This window comes from Helianthus annuus, chromosome 4 (genome assembly GCF_002127325.2).
Source record: "Helianthus annuus cultivar XRQ/B chromosome 4, HanXRQr2.0-SUNRISE, whole genome shotgun sequence".
Lineage (NCBI taxonomy): Eukaryota > Viridiplantae > Streptophyta > Magnoliopsida > Asterales > Asteraceae > Helianthus > Helianthus annuus.
In genome coordinates, this window is record NC_035436.2 from 62,486,436 (window position 1) to 62,505,070 (window position 18,635).

General features: G+C 35.7%; 2 protein-coding genes across 2 annotated transcripts; both read right to left on the bottom strand.

The window, feature by feature from the left end:
• Positions 1–7,824: 7,824 nt before the first annotated feature.
• On the bottom strand, positions 7,825–8,538 carry LOC118491505 (secreted RxLR effector protein 161-like). Its single transcript, XM_035989335.1, has one exon. The coding sequence runs from the start codon at positions 8,521–8,523 to the stop codon at positions 7,825–7,827; it is 699 nt and encodes a 232-aa protein (XP_035845228.1). The 5' UTR covers positions 8,524–8,538.
• A 2,378-nt stretch (positions 8,539–10,916) lies between these two features.
• LOC110933498 lies at positions 10,917–13,798 on the bottom strand. Its single transcript, XM_022176717.2, has 3 exons — positions 13,452–13,798; positions 10,987–11,767; positions 10,917–10,936 (listed from the first exon to the last, which is right to left on the bottom strand). Exons 2-3 carry the CDS (start codon positions 11,765–11,767, stop codon positions 10,917–10,919), a joined length of 801 nt encoding a protein of 266 aa, XP_022032409.1. The 5' UTR covers positions 13,452–13,798.
• Positions 13,799–18,635: the final 4,837 nt, after the last annotated feature.

Here is an 18,635-nt window from a genome sequence, read left to right on the forward strand (position 1 = left end):
CTTTATAATAATAATAATAATAATAATAATAATAATAATAATAATAATAATAATAATAATAATAATAATAATAATAACAATAATAGTAATCTACACATTAACCACATAATTGTCAATTAGATTTCACTTAATAAATCCACATAATCATAACGTACAATAAAATTGTGCAGGAAAATCCGAAGTATCACATTATCCCAAAGTTAAAGGAAATTTCGTCCCGAAATTTAGAGCGCAACTACTGACAAGCTAGTAAGTTTAAACGTTTTTGCGGGGTGTCACAAGGTTGATAATTCATTTTTTCAAGGGAACTGCAAGCTACTAATTATTATTTGTTAAGCCTAATAGTTTGGTTAGTTGGGTTGTTAATTCATTTTCACAATAAATAATCATTATTATTAAATTTAGTAATTCTTATTAAAATTTAATAATTATTATTTAATTTAAACAGTTTAACTTCATATTTCTTTTGAGTTTATTGTTTAGTTTAAATTTAAGTGAATAAACTATAATTCAATTAAAAAAATAACTAATCGAACACCTGTAACGGGTGTTTAGTGGTAAAATTTCCCCTAATGAAACGAAAACATGTATATATCATTTTGGATATGATATGACTTTGTTTTTTGTGTTTTTTCTTTTGATTGTTGTAACGTGTCTTTGTGAATTCCTCGCCACAACACGTGGGGGGGGGGGACCTAGTTTAAATAAAATTGTAAGCCATAATCAAAACCTTCATAACGACTAATGAATAGAATTTTAAACAACAAAAGAACCATTTTATGACAAAGATAAAGTTTCTACTAGATTCACCAAAGTTTAGCAATATTCCTTTAAAGTAATCAACTTTGAATATCGATATCCCAATTATTTTTAGCTCCGATTTGAACACGGTTTAGTTCGTAAGTTCTCACATGCTAGAACACAAACCAAAAAATACGGGAAATAGTTATCCATATAATTCACACACACACATAGGCTAATTCCAAAATGTAATCCTAACCCACTTGAGAAAACCCAGCAAAACCACATATGTGGGTGAGATTTAGCCACGTGTCCCATATATCCAAACCTATTACTTTATGCAGAAGGAAATATTAGTAATTACACAAGTTATATTTATCCATGTTTACCCACTACTTTCTTTTATTTAGACAATAGAGATGTAATGCTTGTACTTTTAGAAGATATTTCTTTATTCTTAATATACCATATTCCTTTATTCAAATCTTCATAATATTATGAGAGTTTTTGTTTTGGCTTTCATCTTTCATCGTATTCTCTATTTATTCATAACATATTCTTGAGCTCGATATATCCACGTATCCATAGGACCTTATATTCTGGATTTTGAAGTATAAATGATAAGGTTAAAACCGTTTCAGTTGATTTATGCAAACTAGTAACATAAACCGAACCGAACGTGTATAGGCATTAACGGGTAACCGGATGAGTCATATACAAGTTCCATATATTATTATGCTTAAAATATATTATGACATCAGTAGGATATCAACATTTATGTTGATAAAGATTTTTAAACCGAGTTAAGCCTCATAAGGGCATTTTAGTCATTTTATGATTTATAAAAGGGGTTTGCATGTAAACTGAAGTTTTGATCATAAACATTTTGTAAAAATATTTAAATTAAGATATTATATCAGTAGGATATCAAACATATGTGTGGTTTATGCTTTATGGCCAAACTATGCATCGTAGGGGCATTTTGGTCATTTCACACATAGTTTTAGGGACTTATTTGGGATTCTGAGTTCATGAATTATACCTACTGTAAAAATATTTAAAATGATTTATAAAATCTTTAGGTAACAAGTCTTGGGTGTAAAGTATGGTTTAAAACCATACTATGCACCTAGATAGCGTAAAAGTAGGTAAATGACGATAATTTCGAAGTTTATTTAGTTCTGATGTTATGACCAGCTTTGAATAGTCAAAATGTTTTATTTTTAATACCATATCAATAGCAAAAAGGTTTTTCATGTTTATTATGTTTAAAACCTATTTTATTTGCAAAAAGGGTATTATCGTCATTTATAAACTTTGTACAAGAATTTGAAGTTAAATTCAGTATATAATCTGACTTAACATCCCAATAAATCCTAAATATGATAGCACATCGGTAGGTAAAGAGTTTATGTCAAAATTATGTGTAAAACTTGATTTACATGAAAAAGGGCATATTAGTCCTTTTAGACGCATATTTCACGACTATATATGTAAACATAGTTCATGACCACAATGTCATAGTCAAAATATGTTAAACATGTTTACTAATCAGAATGTAATTCATTTGCATGCTTGTTTATGTTTAAAATCTTATTTTTGAACAAAAGGGCATAATAGTCAGCATTAAACATAATAATGGAAACAGGTAAATAAACTCAGATTAGTATGTGACCATGTAATATAACCTCAGAGGGTTATACTACAACAAAATATGGTCACAAAGGAACCTTAATGCATAATTAAAGTATGCTAATTCGGGTCAGAACTGAAAGTCAAAGCAAAAGTCAAGTTTTGCGACTTTCGGTTGCGAACCGAGGTTAAACTTAGAATTGTCAGGTTGAACATGTTTATACATGTTCTAATAATATTTACCAAGTTATTAAAGTGTTAAAACACATTTTATAACTTCTATATTATCAGATTTGAATTATTTTAAAAACTGACCCGTTTGACTTTTTATTTTAATAACTTTGACCCGACAATTAACTAAGTAAACGTGGTAATTAGGAGGTTCCCCTTTTGAGGGATTAACACCTACCTAATTACGATCACATAGCCATATTCGCCTCGAACAATGGTTGGACTGTTTAGGTCTAAACCGAAAGTCAAATCCTTTTAGCGGAAACTTTGACTTTCGGCTTTTAAAACTTAAAACCGAAAAGCAGAGGCTAGGGACACTTACAATAGGTCATAGCTCAAAATCTTTAAGTTAGAGGAGTCTCCTATGATCAGGAATCTCCAAGAAAGGAAGATAAGAAAGAAATTTGAGATGAGCAAAGGAAAATGGCAACCAAGGCTCTTATTTATACTAATTCTTGGATTCTCAAGATGAAGCCAGGTGTTAGAGGCCTTTCCTGATCATCACAAGTGTCCAAGAGGTTTTTAAAAACCAACTGAATGCTCCTTGTTTCGAAATCAGGCTGCATGGTGGTTTGATTGGGGCTCAAGGCTGCTTACATGCAGCTGGCAGTTAATTTTCAGAACTGGGCACTCTCTCGCGGGGCGCAAGAGAGATAGGAGCCTGAGTCGCTGCCCGCGACTCGCCCTCGTCCAGGTAAAACAAGTTTTCAGCTTGGCAGTTTTAGTCCCTGGTCCTTTATAACTTATAATATGTTTTATTTTAGACACCTTTCACCTTTGCCCCCTATAGTTAGTTTTTGATAATCTTGGAAGTCATAACAAACATCGTTAGGCTGCGGTTTGGTTAAAAGGTCACTCAGATGTATAATTAAACATGTTGACGCTTTTAACCCTTCTATTTACAAACTTGTGATATGATTCTCAAACGGTTTCGTAAATTCAACGATCGACCTATTAAAGAATACGAAATCCGTAAACGGTCATTCAGAGGCACATGTTTGGCATAATGACACTTTTAGTCCCTCCACATACATCTTTTCACTGTTTGGCAATTTTAGTCCTTCATAGTCAAAGTTTGACTTTATTAGGGTTTATGACACGTGTCTTAACATCATTGGACATGATTTTACGAGGTGTTACAATAACACAGATATTGTTACAACAAAATCAAAAGTGTAAGACAAAAAAATGTAACAAATGATAAGTTGGATTGTTACGTTATAAGTTGAAATAAATGGGTATAGGTGAGAAATTTAGGGGGATGAAGTATTCAACATTTGAAGAAATGATATATTGAAACCTAAAAAAAATTGATTTGAAATGTACAAGAAGTAAAAAAGTCTTCAAATCATGTCACTTTTGTTAAAATGACATTATTACCCTTTTGATACAAAAAGTGGATTTTGCAATGTGAATTACTTAGAAAAATGTAGTGTGTTTATTCTAAGTAATTGTAAATGCAATAATCTGCCAAATAACTATAGCTTTATCAATTCTGTGAAACGTCCAAGTTTTGAAGAAAAGTTAAAGTCAAAGAATGTCAGGAGTCCGGATTATTGATATTGTTTCGGGTTACTTGTTGTACCGGATTACTTGATGTTCCACAATACAAGTATTCGGATTAGTTGGTTTATGTGTATGTTTAGGGTTCCTTCTCTTTCCCTGAACTTTATTATTTTCTGATTATTATAATAATTCTGGATTATGTGTGCAGTTGTCTAGAAATATGGTATAGCCTATAAACGTGGGTTCGTATGTTAGATTAGTAAACTTTCTGGTAAGTTCTGAGTGAACATATTGTTTTAGATAGAGAGCTTAGAGAGAGAAAGTGTGGGCTTAGATCCTTTGTGACCTAAACCAGGTTGGGTTAGATGTGTACTCTTTCAGTGTATGTAAATCTGTGTTGATTGAATTGAATGAAAAAGTTTCTATCATCTTCTACACTTTCCATTTTTTTTATGTTTACGTCTCGATCAGGTGTAATGTTTTGGTGTTCGTCGTCGATCCAAGAAGTGATGGGGACTTTACAGTAATTCATCTAAAAAAATGAATGGTTTTCATTGAATTTACAAGGTAAGGTAGTGTGTTTAATCATCAAATAAGTAATTCTTCTATAAAAATGAATGGTTGTGATTGAATTTACAAGGTTTACATAACTTTGATGGGTTTGCCAAAATATCCACGCACTATATTTAGGTCCAAAGTTACTTAAAAATCATTTTAGGTAACATTTTTTCCAACAATATATGTATGTAATAAAATAAATGAGATTGCAAGACTAGGTCATGCCAACGTCAATAAATCGTAAATTTGGTACCATCATAAAGATCATGTCCATAGGAAATCTAGATGACCCCAAACCAAAAAAGATTCAAAAGATATTTTAAAAAGAATTAGATCATGATTAAACACACACAACCTTTTGAAACTTTTCTTAGTTACAGGTACTTTATAATGCCCTCTGACTCTCACTTTGATGTAGACCAATCGGGTTGAATCAAGCTAACCTAAGATTAAGATAGACTAAATTTGAGCTCTGCTTGTTTAACATAAAAGAGATCGAGTTTGAACCTGTTTATTTCAAACTCTACGTCTAGAGTCTAAGTTCACTCTTGCTTAAATTTACAAGATTGAGATTAGTTCGAACACAACTTGTTTATTATTAGTTAACTTATTTTTATCTATATATGTATTAGGTATAGTTGTATAGTGTGAGGTTCATTGGGGAACACTAAAAAGTGGAGAACAGTGGGGAACCGACTCAAACAAACTCTGATCGGACTCATTCCAGCGGCGTTGGAACCGGCTTGTCGAACCCTAACTAGGATCTCTTAACCCTAAACCCTAAATCATAACCCCTAAACCCTAAATATTTTAGGCTTTGGCTTTTAGGGTTTAGCTTTAGGGTTTAGCTTTAAGGTTTAGCTTTAGGGTTTTGGGTTTAGCTTTAGGGTTTAAGGTTTAGCTTTAGCGTTTAGCTTTAGGTTTAGCCTTTAGGGTTTAGCTTTTAGGGTTTATAGTTTAGATTTTACGGTTTAGCTTAGGTTTTAACCTTATTTTTTAGCTTTAGAGTTTAGAGTTTAGGAGTGAGGATTTAGGGTTTAGGGTTAAGAGATCTTAGTTAGGGTTTGACGAGCCGGTTCCAACGCCGCTGGAACGAGTCCAATTGAAGTTCGTTTGAGTCGGTTCCCCGCTGTTCCTCACTTTTTTAGTGTTCCCCTATGAACCTTCCCCTAGTTGTATATATGATACAATATATGTCATTTATTAAAGCTATAATATATGATAATAGTTATTACATATATATATTGGTGTGTATACATATAGATGTTATAGTTATATGGTAATAACTTTTTTAGCTTTGTGAGCATAATCGAACTAGTTGTATAAATGATGGGTTCCAGATCAAACTCGTTTCTCAAAAGACCTTCAATAGAACTTCGAGCTCATTTAAGTTATACTAAATTTGAGCTTTTATCAAGCAAATGTGAAGAAACTCTTGACCGATTCGACTAGTTTGAAGGATATCCGTGGTATATATTTTAGTTTTATTTTATGAACCCGGTTCATATTAAATATGTGTTTATTTTGTCACAAGGATTTAGTCAAAACATTTTTGACAAAAGAGTGCATCTAGAAATAGGTTATTCAAAATAAACTTTAACTAGTTAAAAAAATATATACACATTTTGGCAACGGAAGCGAATGTAACAAAATTAACATAAACACTTTTATACCAAGGATTACCCGTAATGGAACAAGGTCACCAACATGCAAACACGAAATAGAACATCAACCATAGGGGGTTTAGATATACCTTCGGTTAGTAAATAACCGGTTGAGATACCGAGGTTCAACGATCGAATGCTAGTTACACGAGCGAGAGATACGCGAATGTGAGCCGGGTCTCGGCGGTGGTGGCCGGCGGCGGGCGGCGGCGACCGGCGGAGAGCGGCGGCGGCGGGCGGTGGTGACCGGTTTGGGTGTGTGAGTTGAGAGAGGTTTTTAATCTTCTCTTGCATCTTCCACCAAATACAAGACCCACTTATATAGAACATGGACATTCATGTATGTTAGCCAAGTGTCAATCATGCAAAATTGCATGTAATTCTATTGGCCAAAAAGGGTGGCAAAGTTGCATGTATTTCTATTGGCCAAAAAGGGTGGCAAGTGACAAGTGGCGGTGGGTGAGAATACCCGTGTCACCCGGCCCATGTACCCGTCTCTCCGTTCAATACCCGCGTATCGTTCGTAATTACCAGTTATTAGTTAAGTGGATTTTTAGTTCGTTGACCACGGTGTAACTCTTACGGGTCAAGACCCGGTCGGCAGCGTTGACTTATCGAACCGGACATAAATATCCAACAGCTCCCACTTGGACGGTCTCTGATAAGATCTCAACGCAGACAACCAGCGGTGCTCTAGCTACACATGGCTGCCCCCAACAGGTCATGACACTTTAAAGTCACTAACCAAGGTATCTTCCCTTTAGCAATGGCTTGCTACTTGAAGACAATAGACTTATGGCAATCGTTGTCATCTATCCCTTCTGTAAAAGACATCAATTGAACAATGAGACATGGATCAGATTCAATCTCATATGGCGTTCAATCATTATCGTTCTCGTTCAAGAATCAAAGTGGTCCAATCAAACACACAGTAAGTTTGGGTAAGGCCTTACACTTCACCAGTTTGAATCAACGAGGGCGCCTAGATGTCTAACTGTTACATATAATGTAAGAGTACAGAATCCCATCTTGACTACATACAACTCCCACTGAACTTCAGAACCACTCCCAACCAATGCCTTTATGACTGGCAGTTACGTGACAGCGATTGACACTGATCAAAGAATAGTCATTAGTAAACGGAAGTTCTAGTATGTATCTCAGGTCAGAGGATACTAAATGAGTATGCCCAAATCAAAACATCTTATGACTAAGATCCATGAAGATGATTTGATGCGAGTTACATCCAGCATCATTCATAATGAAGCCTGTGAATTTGGAAGTCAATTCCTTGAGTCCAAAATCAGAATAGTCTTAATTCAGAGTCGTTCCCACGAGTCTGATCGACTACGGATAATTTAGAATACAAGATTCACAGATTAAACGTATCAAAATCGAACACAGTTGTAGGATTCAAGAATTGTATTTAACTAGTAAATCAAAATGAATACAGGAATACAACTGTTTGATGTTCGTACATCCAAATACTAAATCAAAACATTTCACTAGCTAATCTAAGCCCAATAGCATCCATATGACGGTTATGTTTCTCTTGAGTCATTGGCTTAGTAAATGGGTCAGCTAAGTTTTGATCTGTGTCAATTTTGCTTATAACGATGTCTCCACGTTCCACAATCTCACGTATGTAGTGAAATTTTCTCAAAATGTGCTTGGCTTTGTGATGTGATCTAGGCTCATTGGCTTGAGCAATAGCACCTGTGTTATCACAAAATATCTGGATGGGTTTCATGATACTTGGAACCACATCGAGATCGGTTATGAACTTCTTCATCCAAGCAGCTTCCTTTGCGGCATCTGATGCGGCAATGTACTCAGATTCCGTGGTAGAATCAGCTACAACACTCTGCTTGGAGCTTTTCCATGAGACAGCTCCTCCGTTGAGAGTGAACACGAAACCCGTTTGTGAGCGAGAGGTATCTCGATCAGTTTGAAAACTAGCATCAGTGTAACATTTTACAGTGAGCTCCTCATTGACTCCTCCAAATATCAAGAACATATCTTTTGTCCTTCTCAAGTACTTAAGGATGTTCTTAACTGCAGTCCAGTGGGCAACCCCAGGGTTCTGCTGGTAACGGCTGGTCATGCTCAAAGCATACGAGACGTCTGGTCGAGTACATACCATAGCATACATGATAGAACCAATCGCTGAAGCATATGGAACTCCTTCCATTTGCTTTATCTCTCGGTCCTCAGGGGGAGCTTGCGATTTGTCCAAAACGGTTCCTTTAGTCATTGGAACACCTCCTTTCTTGGAGTTTTCCATCTTGAAGCGTTTCATTACTTGATCTATGTATGTGCTCTGAGTTAGCCCAAGAAGTCGCTTAGATCTATTCCTATAGATCTTGATTCCTAGAATGTAAGCAGCTTCTCCAAGATCCTTCATTGCAAAACAAGATCCCAACCAATGTTTAATTTCCTTAAGCATGGGGATGTTGTTTCCAATGATCAATATATCATCCACATACAAGATGAGAAATGATATAGCACTCCCACTAGCCTTTCTGTAAACACAAGGTTCATCTTCGTTCTTGACAAAGCCAAACTCTTTGACTTTCTGGTCAAAACGAAGATTCCAGCTCCGAGATGCTTGCTTGAGTCCATAAATGGACTTGTTTAGCTTGCATACCCTATTAGGATATTTTGGATCGATAAAACCGTCAGGTTGAACCATATAAACATCTTCGGAAAGATGTCCATTAAGAAAGGCGGTCTTAACATCCATTTGCCAAATTTCGTAATCATAGTACGCAGCTATGGCAAGTAATATCCTGATCGATTTGATCATAGCAACGGGTGAGAAGGTTTCATCATAGTCAATACCTTGAGTTTGAGTGAAACCTTTCGCTACTAGCCGTGCTTTATTGGTTTGTATATTTCCATGCATGTCAGTTTTTCTCTTGAAAACCCATTTGCTCCCTACTGCCCGAGATTCGGGGGGTAGCTCAACCAAGTCCCAGACTTGATTGTCACGCATGGATTGCATCTCGGCTTTCATGGCCTCTAGCCATTTCGCAGAATCTGGATTAGAAATAGCAGATTTGTAACTAGTAGGCTCGTCATCAGACTCGGCTACTGTCAGGACTTCAGAACCCTCAACATGCCAAAGGTATCTATCGGGTTCTATACGAGTCCTGATGCTCCTGCGAAGGCTTGTGTTCGGGTCCGATTCGGTATCAACAATTTGTTGTGGTTCAGACGTTCCGGCCTCGTCAACGGTTGCTTGTAGTCCTTGGACTTCTTCAAGATCTACTAAGGAACCTTTTAGCCTTCCTTTTGATGGAAATCGTATTTGCATCAGGATGGTAGAAGTAATAACCGCATTGGTTATAGTATCCGACGAAAACAACCTTTTTGCCTCGAGGGTCGAGCTTGTCATCAGAGTCACTTGTGATGTAAGCATCACACCCCCATACTCTTAGGTAACTCAAATTCGGCTTATGCCCATGCCATATCTCATATGGAGTTTTGTTTACCTTTTTGGTTGGCGCTAGATTTACGAGTCGAGCAGCAGTCATAAGAGCAAAACCCCAAAAGGAGTGAGGTAAATTTGTTCTACACATCATCGATCGAATCATATTTAGTAAGGTTCGATTTCTCCTTTCACACACGCCATTAAGTTGGGGTGTGCCTGGTGGAGTGGGTTGTGAAACTATTCCACGTTCCTTTAGATGATCGAGAAATTCCAAGCTGAGGTATTCACCGCCTCGATCTGAGCGATGCATTTTAATCTTTCTATTAAGTTGGTTTTCAACTTCGTTTTGAAACTCTTTGAACTTTTCAAAAGTTTCATGCTTATGCTTCATGAGATAGACATAAGCATATCGACTATAGTCATCGATGAACGTAACGAAGTATCTCTCGTGATTCCTAGTCATGGTTCTAAAAGGACCACATACATCTGAGTGTATGAGTCCTAGTAGGTCGCTAGCTCGTTCACCAACATGGGTGAAGGGATCCTTGGTGAGTTTGCCAGCTAAGCAAGACTCGCAATCATCAAATGAGTCCATTCCGGTGGATTCAAGAATCCCCTCAGATTGGAGCCATTTTACGCGTGCCTTGCTTATATGGCCAAGTCTACAATGCCATATGAATGAATCACTAGTACCATTTTTCTGACATTTAGAAAGGTGATATATGTTACTGCTAGGCTGAACATTAATTTCATAGATACCGTTTCGAGGTTTAGCCTCAAAATAGTAAATACCATTTAGATAAGCAGAAATAGCAATACCATTAAAAACATATCTAAATCCTTGTTCATAAAGCAACGAAACTGAAATGATGTTTCTGGTTAAACCAGGTGCATAAAGACAATTGTTCAAAACAACGATAAGACCAGAAGGACATGTAAGATTAAATGTGCCAGTTGCCAGAACTGGGACTCTTTTCCCATCGCCAACAATGAGCTCCATGTCTCCCGGCTTCAGTTTCTTCCACTTCTCAGGCTCCTGCAAGACATTAATGATGTGATAACCACACCCGGTATCAAATACCCATGTGTTGCTTGAAACAGTGAAAAGTTCGATAACATATATTAGAATACCTGAAGAAGTGCCTTCTCCATTAGCCTTCTTCACTTTGAGCTTGGCAAGATACTCGGGGCAGTTACGTTTCCAGTGCCGCATCTTGTTACACTCATAGCATTGCCGCTCTTCTGGAAGAGGGGCTTTCACAGCTTGCTTGCTCTTGTTGGTGGCAGGTTTGGCAGCAACAGGAGTCTTTCCTTTGTTTTTGTTGTTATAACTTTTCTTCTTTGTTTTGGGCTTTTTAACACCACTAGATCGAACCATTAACACTTGGCTTACTTTGTTGGAAATGTTCATCTCTGCCGTTTTGAGCATCCCATGTAGCTCTGGCACTGTCTTTACCCAGTCATTCATGTTAAAGTTCATAACAAATTGATCATAGTGACTGGAAAGAGAGTTGAGAATGAAGTCAACAGCCATCTCATCTTGGAGAGGATAACCAAGTTTGTTTAGTTGGTCGATGTAGCCTTTCATCTTGAGGACATGAGCACTAACTGAGGAACCCTCTTGCATTTTACAGCTTATGAGCTGTTTCATGGTGTCATAGCGTTCCTGACGGGCTTGTTTCTGAAACATGCCCTTGAGTTGTTCAATCATGTCGAAGGCATTCATGTCTTCCATATTCTTCTGAAGATCTGGAGACATGGTGGCTTGCATGAGGCAAGCAACTTCCATGGCATCTTCTTTATGTTTGTCGAAAGCCTTCTTCGCAACCACAGTGTTGTTTTCGGGTGCGGTTGGGATCGGGGTTTCCAAAACATAAAGCCTTTTTGCCATCTTGAGAACGATTCTCAAGTTGCGGTGCCACTCAAGAAAATTGGTGTTATTCAGCTTGTCTTTCTCAAGTATGGACTTGAGAGCAAAAGAGGAGTTGTTTTCAGATGACATCTGTTAAGCAAAAATTATTTAATTAGTATTTTCAATGTATTTCCTTATTTAGTGAGGTGAGACGATAAGGAGCGAGAATCCGGTTAGAAGCTCTTTCTAAAGGCAGCTGGGGCATGCAACATTAGCAAGAGGTTTAAGCGGACTGACAACGATTGTCAATTGTGAGAAAAGCACAACTCCCGGGGTTTATGAGGCTGCGAGGACAATCTTTTGTCCTTGCATTGATACGTTTGGCCTCATCTATGCCACTTTTGTTCTCGAGACGGCTGGGGCACGCAACACGAGAAGAAAAGTAATAGTCGTCCTAAAACGGTCACATGTGGAAGGGCCGGATGTGTCGACGGAACCCTTGCACCTTGGAAGGATAAACTAGACACCAAGTGTCGTGCTGTGGCTCCAACACTGATGGTTCGCATTATGCCCCAAGTGTTACTAGTAGTAGGATGGCATAGACTATTGATTTTAATTTTTACCAAATAGGGTCGTTATAGTCGGTTTTAATCTAAATATTATATTTGCGACATAACCAAAAAAGACCCTTTCACCTCTCGGGACAATTAGTTTTAGATAACCTATAAAACTAAGTTTGTCGCGACTTGGAATAACCAATTAAAGTTAATAGTGAAAACTATTAAGTTTATGAGTTTTAAAGATGTGAGAAAAAAAACATGTTATAAAACTCTAGTGGTTAAAAAAAATTTATCCAAGTTGCTAGAACTTGCTTTTTCCGATTTCTTTTAAAAAAAAACTTTTAAGAATACATTTTGGTATTAAGTTGAAGTGTGATAACATTTATCAAAAGGCAACCATAATAGCAAAAATGAATATGTAAATCATATGGGCATGATTATGATCTTGCTAGAGCCAAGTAGCAAGATCAAAGGGGTCACGGTCACAAAACACAAAACAACCACAAGGATGGACTTGAGTGCATCTTGTTGTCTTGAGCGACTCCCACTAACTCCAAGACTCCTCTTGGCATTCGGTCTTGCTTCGGGTCTTCGGTTCAACAATATTTAACAAGTAAATATAACAAAGACAAAGAACCTTATCTATTACAACTTTGAACCACAAAGCGGGCCAAAACCATAAACTAATCTATTACAACTTTGAGCCGCAAAACGGGCCAAAACCATGAACAAAACCAAATATAAACACAACCACAAGGTCGGGCCCGATTTACATATTCAACACAACCAAAAAAAATTCGGGCAATTTTGGTCAACAAAAAAAAAACTAACAACTAAAATATGACCAAAAATATATATAGCCCAAAGATAAAAATAAATCAAAAACTTTAGACTTTTAAAGTTTGTGATTTATTATTCCGGTAAAAAAAAGACCGGTTTCGATTTGCATGTGGTGAGCATCGGCTCTGATACCACTGAAGGATATCCGTGGTATATATTTTAGTTTTATTTTATGAACCCGGTTCATATTAAATATGTGTTTATTTTGTCACAAGGATTTAGTCAAAACATTTTTGACAAAAGAGTGCATCTAGAAATAGGTTATTCAAAATAAACTTTAACTAGTTAAAAAAATATATACACATTTTGGCAACGGAAGCGAATGTAACAAAATTAACATAAACACTTTTATACCAAGGATTACCCGTAATGGAAGAAGGTCACCAACATGCAAACACGAAATAGAACATCAACCATAGGGGGTTTAGATATACCTTCGGTTAGTAAATAACCGGTTGAGACACCGAGGTTCAACGATCGAATGCTAGTTACACGAGCGAGAGATACGCGAATGTGAGCCGGGTCTCGGCGGTGGTGGCCGGCGGCGGGCGGCGGCGACCGGCGGAGAGCGGCGGCGGCGGGCGGTGGTGACCGGTTTGGGTGTGTGAGTTGAGAGAGGTTTTTAATCTTCTCTTGCATCTTCCACCAAATACAAGACCCACTTATATAGAACATGGACATTCATGTATGTTAGCCAAGTGTCAATCATGCAAAATTGCATGTAATTCTATTGGCCAAAAAGGGTGGCAAAGTTGCATGTATTTCTATTGGCCAAAAAGGGTGGCAAGTGACAAGTGGCGGTGGGTGAGAATACCCGTGTCACCCGGCCCATGTACCCGTCTCTCCGTTCAATACCCGCGTATCGTTCGTAATTCCCAGTTATTAGTTAAGTGGATTTTTAGTTCGTTGACCACGGTGTAACTCTTACGGGTCAAGACCCGGTCAGCAGCGTTGACTTATCGAACCGGACATAAATATCCAACATAGTTTACATCCGAATTAAAGTATAAACAAAAAATTTATACATCTTCTCTAATTTTTACTCGCAATAGCACAATAAAAAATACAAGCAAAACATTTGCATCCATCCTTGTCAACGATCAGTCAAAATCCACTTTCTTTTCATTATCTTTTCACTCCTATTGTACTGTTTAAAAAAACAATCAATGTGGTAATTATTAGATAGATGCTTCTAATTAATTCCCACCATTCCACCAAGCCATTGTCATCAAATATTCTATTATCTAATCATCAAGATATAAGTTTTAACAAGAAATATTGTGCATACACCATAAAAGTTGATATAGGTTAAGTGCATGTGATTACACAAATTATAAAAATATATTTTTTTTCAAAATTTGAACTATCAGTATATTCGGTCCTTAAAATTCTTTCACATCAAAGGGCCTTCAATAACGACATTAGCATCATGTGTTGCAATTGTGGTGGTCGCTCCTGACTCTAGAGCTGACGTAGACTGACATGGGCGATGATTGCAAAATCTTGGACGGTATTAGCTACCGCTTTTCAGATCGACAAGCATGTCCAAGACCAACTCCTTGAATAGGCCCGTCACTGAAAAATAGGTTTAATAAATATTTATCTAGAACTAAAATGTACATCAATAAATAGTAAAATCCCAATTTAAACTCATTTACATCTACAACATGATCATGTTTGACATTTACTTCAACGAGTATAAATTCAGGACAATCTTGTGTACATAAATAAAAGACAAGATTATTGCCAATGACTACGGTATCAACTACTAGGCACTCTATAATATTCTAATGTGGAGGTCATAGTTTGAGTCTCATTTGGTCCAATTTGCTCCAAGTGGACCAGGGTTTTAACTACAACGGGTCTTAAGGCGTTGGTTTTCCCCTGAAATGGTGAGCAGGTCGGGTTATCAGCGTTGTTTGTGTTCGCAAGGAATGGGTGGCCTTTCGCTAGTGAGTTTACCCAGATGACTGTGCTTGTATAGTATTCGTTAGCTGTTCATAGAAAACAAAATTAAGTAACAATGATAAGAAAAAGAAGGAATAACACACTGGTTAGATATACAAGTGTACATAAATTGAAAGGATAAGATTACTTGTAAAGGAGCTAATTGCAAAATAAATAAATACTTAAGTAACAATGATAAGAAAAAGAAGGAATAACACACTTGTTAGATATATGTACAAACTTTAAGATCTTTTTAGCCATCCCGCTACATATCACATGGTCGTTTATCCTTTTACTGCTTTTGCATTAAAACAACTTTTATTTCACAAGCATTCTTTTTGAGAAAAAAAAAAAAAAACAATTCAACATATCAAATAGACATGATGGGTAAACAATGTCGTTGGCCTATTAGCGGGTGACTCCAGAGTGGTTGTCCCACCGCTAAGGTTGAATTAAGCTGAGATTAAATGAACTTGACTCCGAGCTTACAAATAAGTTGTTTGATAAACGAGCATGAGCTTCACTTATGGAGCTTGAGCTGACTAGCCAGGGGGCAGACCTACCCACAATAGTGGGTGGACAGCCGCATCCCTTGAAAAAAAAAATTAGTCTTAATTTTCATCGAAAATCCCAACCGCACTCCTTTGATTTTTTCAACCCACTCCTTGAAAATTTTCAATCACCCTTCAAAAAATATTATGAATTTATAAAAAAAATTAAACCCTGATTATTATGAATATATAAGTCCATAACACAATTCGTATAATTATTCTTTAACCACTTAGGGGCTGTTTGGTAGCCTCTTAATGGCCATTCAGATGCTACCTCTTAATGGTTTAAAAGCTCTGAATGAATAAGAGGTAGCCTCAAGTCTGAATGGTTAAGAGGTAACCTCTGAATGATAAATCATCACATGTCACATTTTTCTACCTTCTCATTGGTAAAATTCTTAATGGTTCCATTAAGAGGTAGTCTCTTAATGATCATTCAGAGGCTACCAAACAGCCCCTTATTCACTTTACTTAACCCAGTCTACAATCTAATTTTATTAACCTAACTACCTAATCCCAAACCCAAGCCAAAAACTTATCCTTTTTTATTGATTGTTTTTTTTTTGTTGTTTTATGTGGTGATTATGAGAAAATATTGATGTATAAGGGTTTGATCATTTTATATTTTTTAATATTTTTTTAGTTGTTCTAGATTTGTAGTTAATGATTTTGTTGTTTTATTTTAAGGTTTGTTTGTTTAAATGATTATTAATCAACATTTTAAACTAGGGCTTGAATGTTTGAAAATTAAAATTGAAAATTATGGACTATGGTATTTGTTAAACATGATTGTTTATTTTGTTTAAGTGTTTAGTATTGTTTTATGAACTTATGGAGCAATTTATATGTAATAAGAACCATGAGTAGAGAAGTTATGACCTGATTTCTCAAAAGGAAGAGGGTTGGACCACTTTTTCGTCGGATTCTTCTAATTAAAGACCAAGCTATGTCTTAGATAAGTTTTTTTTTTGTTTTATTTAATGATTTAGAGAAATAGAAGTAGGTAGGGTTTGAACTTTAATGCTTTTTTGTTATTACTTTACTTACTTATGATGGTTTTTTATGTTGTTTACTGTTTTACTTGAAACTTTGTTTGTTAATGTGATAAGAAGTTAGGAAATATGGTTTGATTGTTTGAAAATTGAAATTGACCCAACCTAACCCGATCTGATCCGACCCCGAAACTTTCTTTGTTTAGTTTACTTGTTTTACATGACCCAACCTGCTATGAACCGAATTTTTTTATATAGCTAGGCGCCTAAAATCTTTAAATTTTTTCTGCGCCTCCAGGAAAAATTCCTGGGTCTGCCACTGTGACTAGCAAGCCTATAATTTGTATATTTTTTTAAATAATATATTAAATAATAAGTTATAGTCTCGTGTATCAAATGAGTTTTTATGATAGAAATATATTTATAATTATAAAACTAGTACAAAAGTTTACATTGTTTAAAAAAAATTATTACATACAACAATAAAAAGTGAAAGTACACTTAAGATTTACAAATCTCTAAACACTTTTTGTACTTGACATTTGCTATTTTGTTTGTACCATTTGTATTTACATTATAAACAATTATCTAAACTGATGAATTTATCATAAACTAATTACTATATATTACTATATATTACTATATAAATTACTATATATTACTATATATTAAAAGTAGAAATCAAATGAACAGTAATTACTATATATTATAATCATATACTAATTTATTTACTACATATACATTTACTACTTGGGGGAATAGTACCAGACAACTTGCCTCACACTTCCCTATTAGACCAGCCCATTTTTAATTTAATTTTATTCGTAGTTTAAAATTACGTTTTGGTCTTTTGTTTAAAATTACGTTTTGCCCCAAACTCAAATTACTATATATTAAAAGTAGAAATGAAATGAACAGTAATTACTATATATTATAATCATATACTAATTTATTTACTACCCCTAGCTTAAAATTACGCTTTTGCACTCGGTTCAAAAACTCACTTTTAATTTTGTTCCCAGTTTAAAATTACGGGTTCGCCCTCCGTTTAAAATTACGTTTTTGCCCCCAGTTCAAAATTTGCCTGGCACTTCCCTATTGGACCAGCCCATTTTTAATTTTATTTTATTCCCAGTTTAAAATTACGTTTTCGTCATTTGTTTAAAATTACGTTTTTGCCCCCAGCTCAAAATAAAATTATACTTTTGTCGCTAGCGCTTTTGCCCTCGGTTCCAAAACTCACTTTTAATTTTGTTCCCAGTTTAAAATTACGGTTTCGCCCTCCGTTTAAAATTACGTTTTTGCCTCAAGCTCAAAATAAAATGTTGTTTTTTCCTCTAGCTCAAAATTACGATTCTGCCCTCAGCTCAAAATTACGCTTTTGCCCACAATTCAAAATGAAATTATGTTTTTCCCCCTGCTAGATCAAAATTAGGATTTTGCTCTCAGTTTAAAATTATGATTTCGCCTTCAGTTCAAAATATAATTACAATTTTGCCCTCTGTACAAACATACATGTTATGACTAAGAAATATTCGGCTTTTTGCCCCGCAACGCGGGCGGGGCAAAAACTAGTGATTTTAATAATACACTTCTTATTATCGTTGTGTTTGAATAATACCATTTTTAGGGTGGGTGGAGTGGGTTCGGTGAGTGGAGCGGGGAGGGGAGTTTGCCGTGTGGGGAGTTGTTGCCGACCCTGTTTCGGTGAGTGTTTGAGTTCTTGGGCGGTGACTACTCACCGAGTGTTTGAGTGATTGTTCTAGAGATAAAAAAACATGTATTAAAAAAGAGTGGGTGTTAGCAAGCCTATAATTTGTATATTTTTTAAATAATATATTAAATAATAAGTTATAGTCTCGTGTATCAAATGAGTTTTTATGATAGAAATATATTTATAATTATAAAACTAGTACAAAAGTTTACATTGTTTAAAAAAAATTATTACATACAACAATAAAAAGTGAAAGTACACTTAAGATTTACAAATCTCTAAACACTTTTTGTACTTGACATTTGCTATTTTGTTTGTACCATTTGTATTTACATTATAAACAATTATCTAAACTGATGAATTTATCATAAACTAATGATTTTAATAATACACTTCTTATTATCGTTGTGTTTG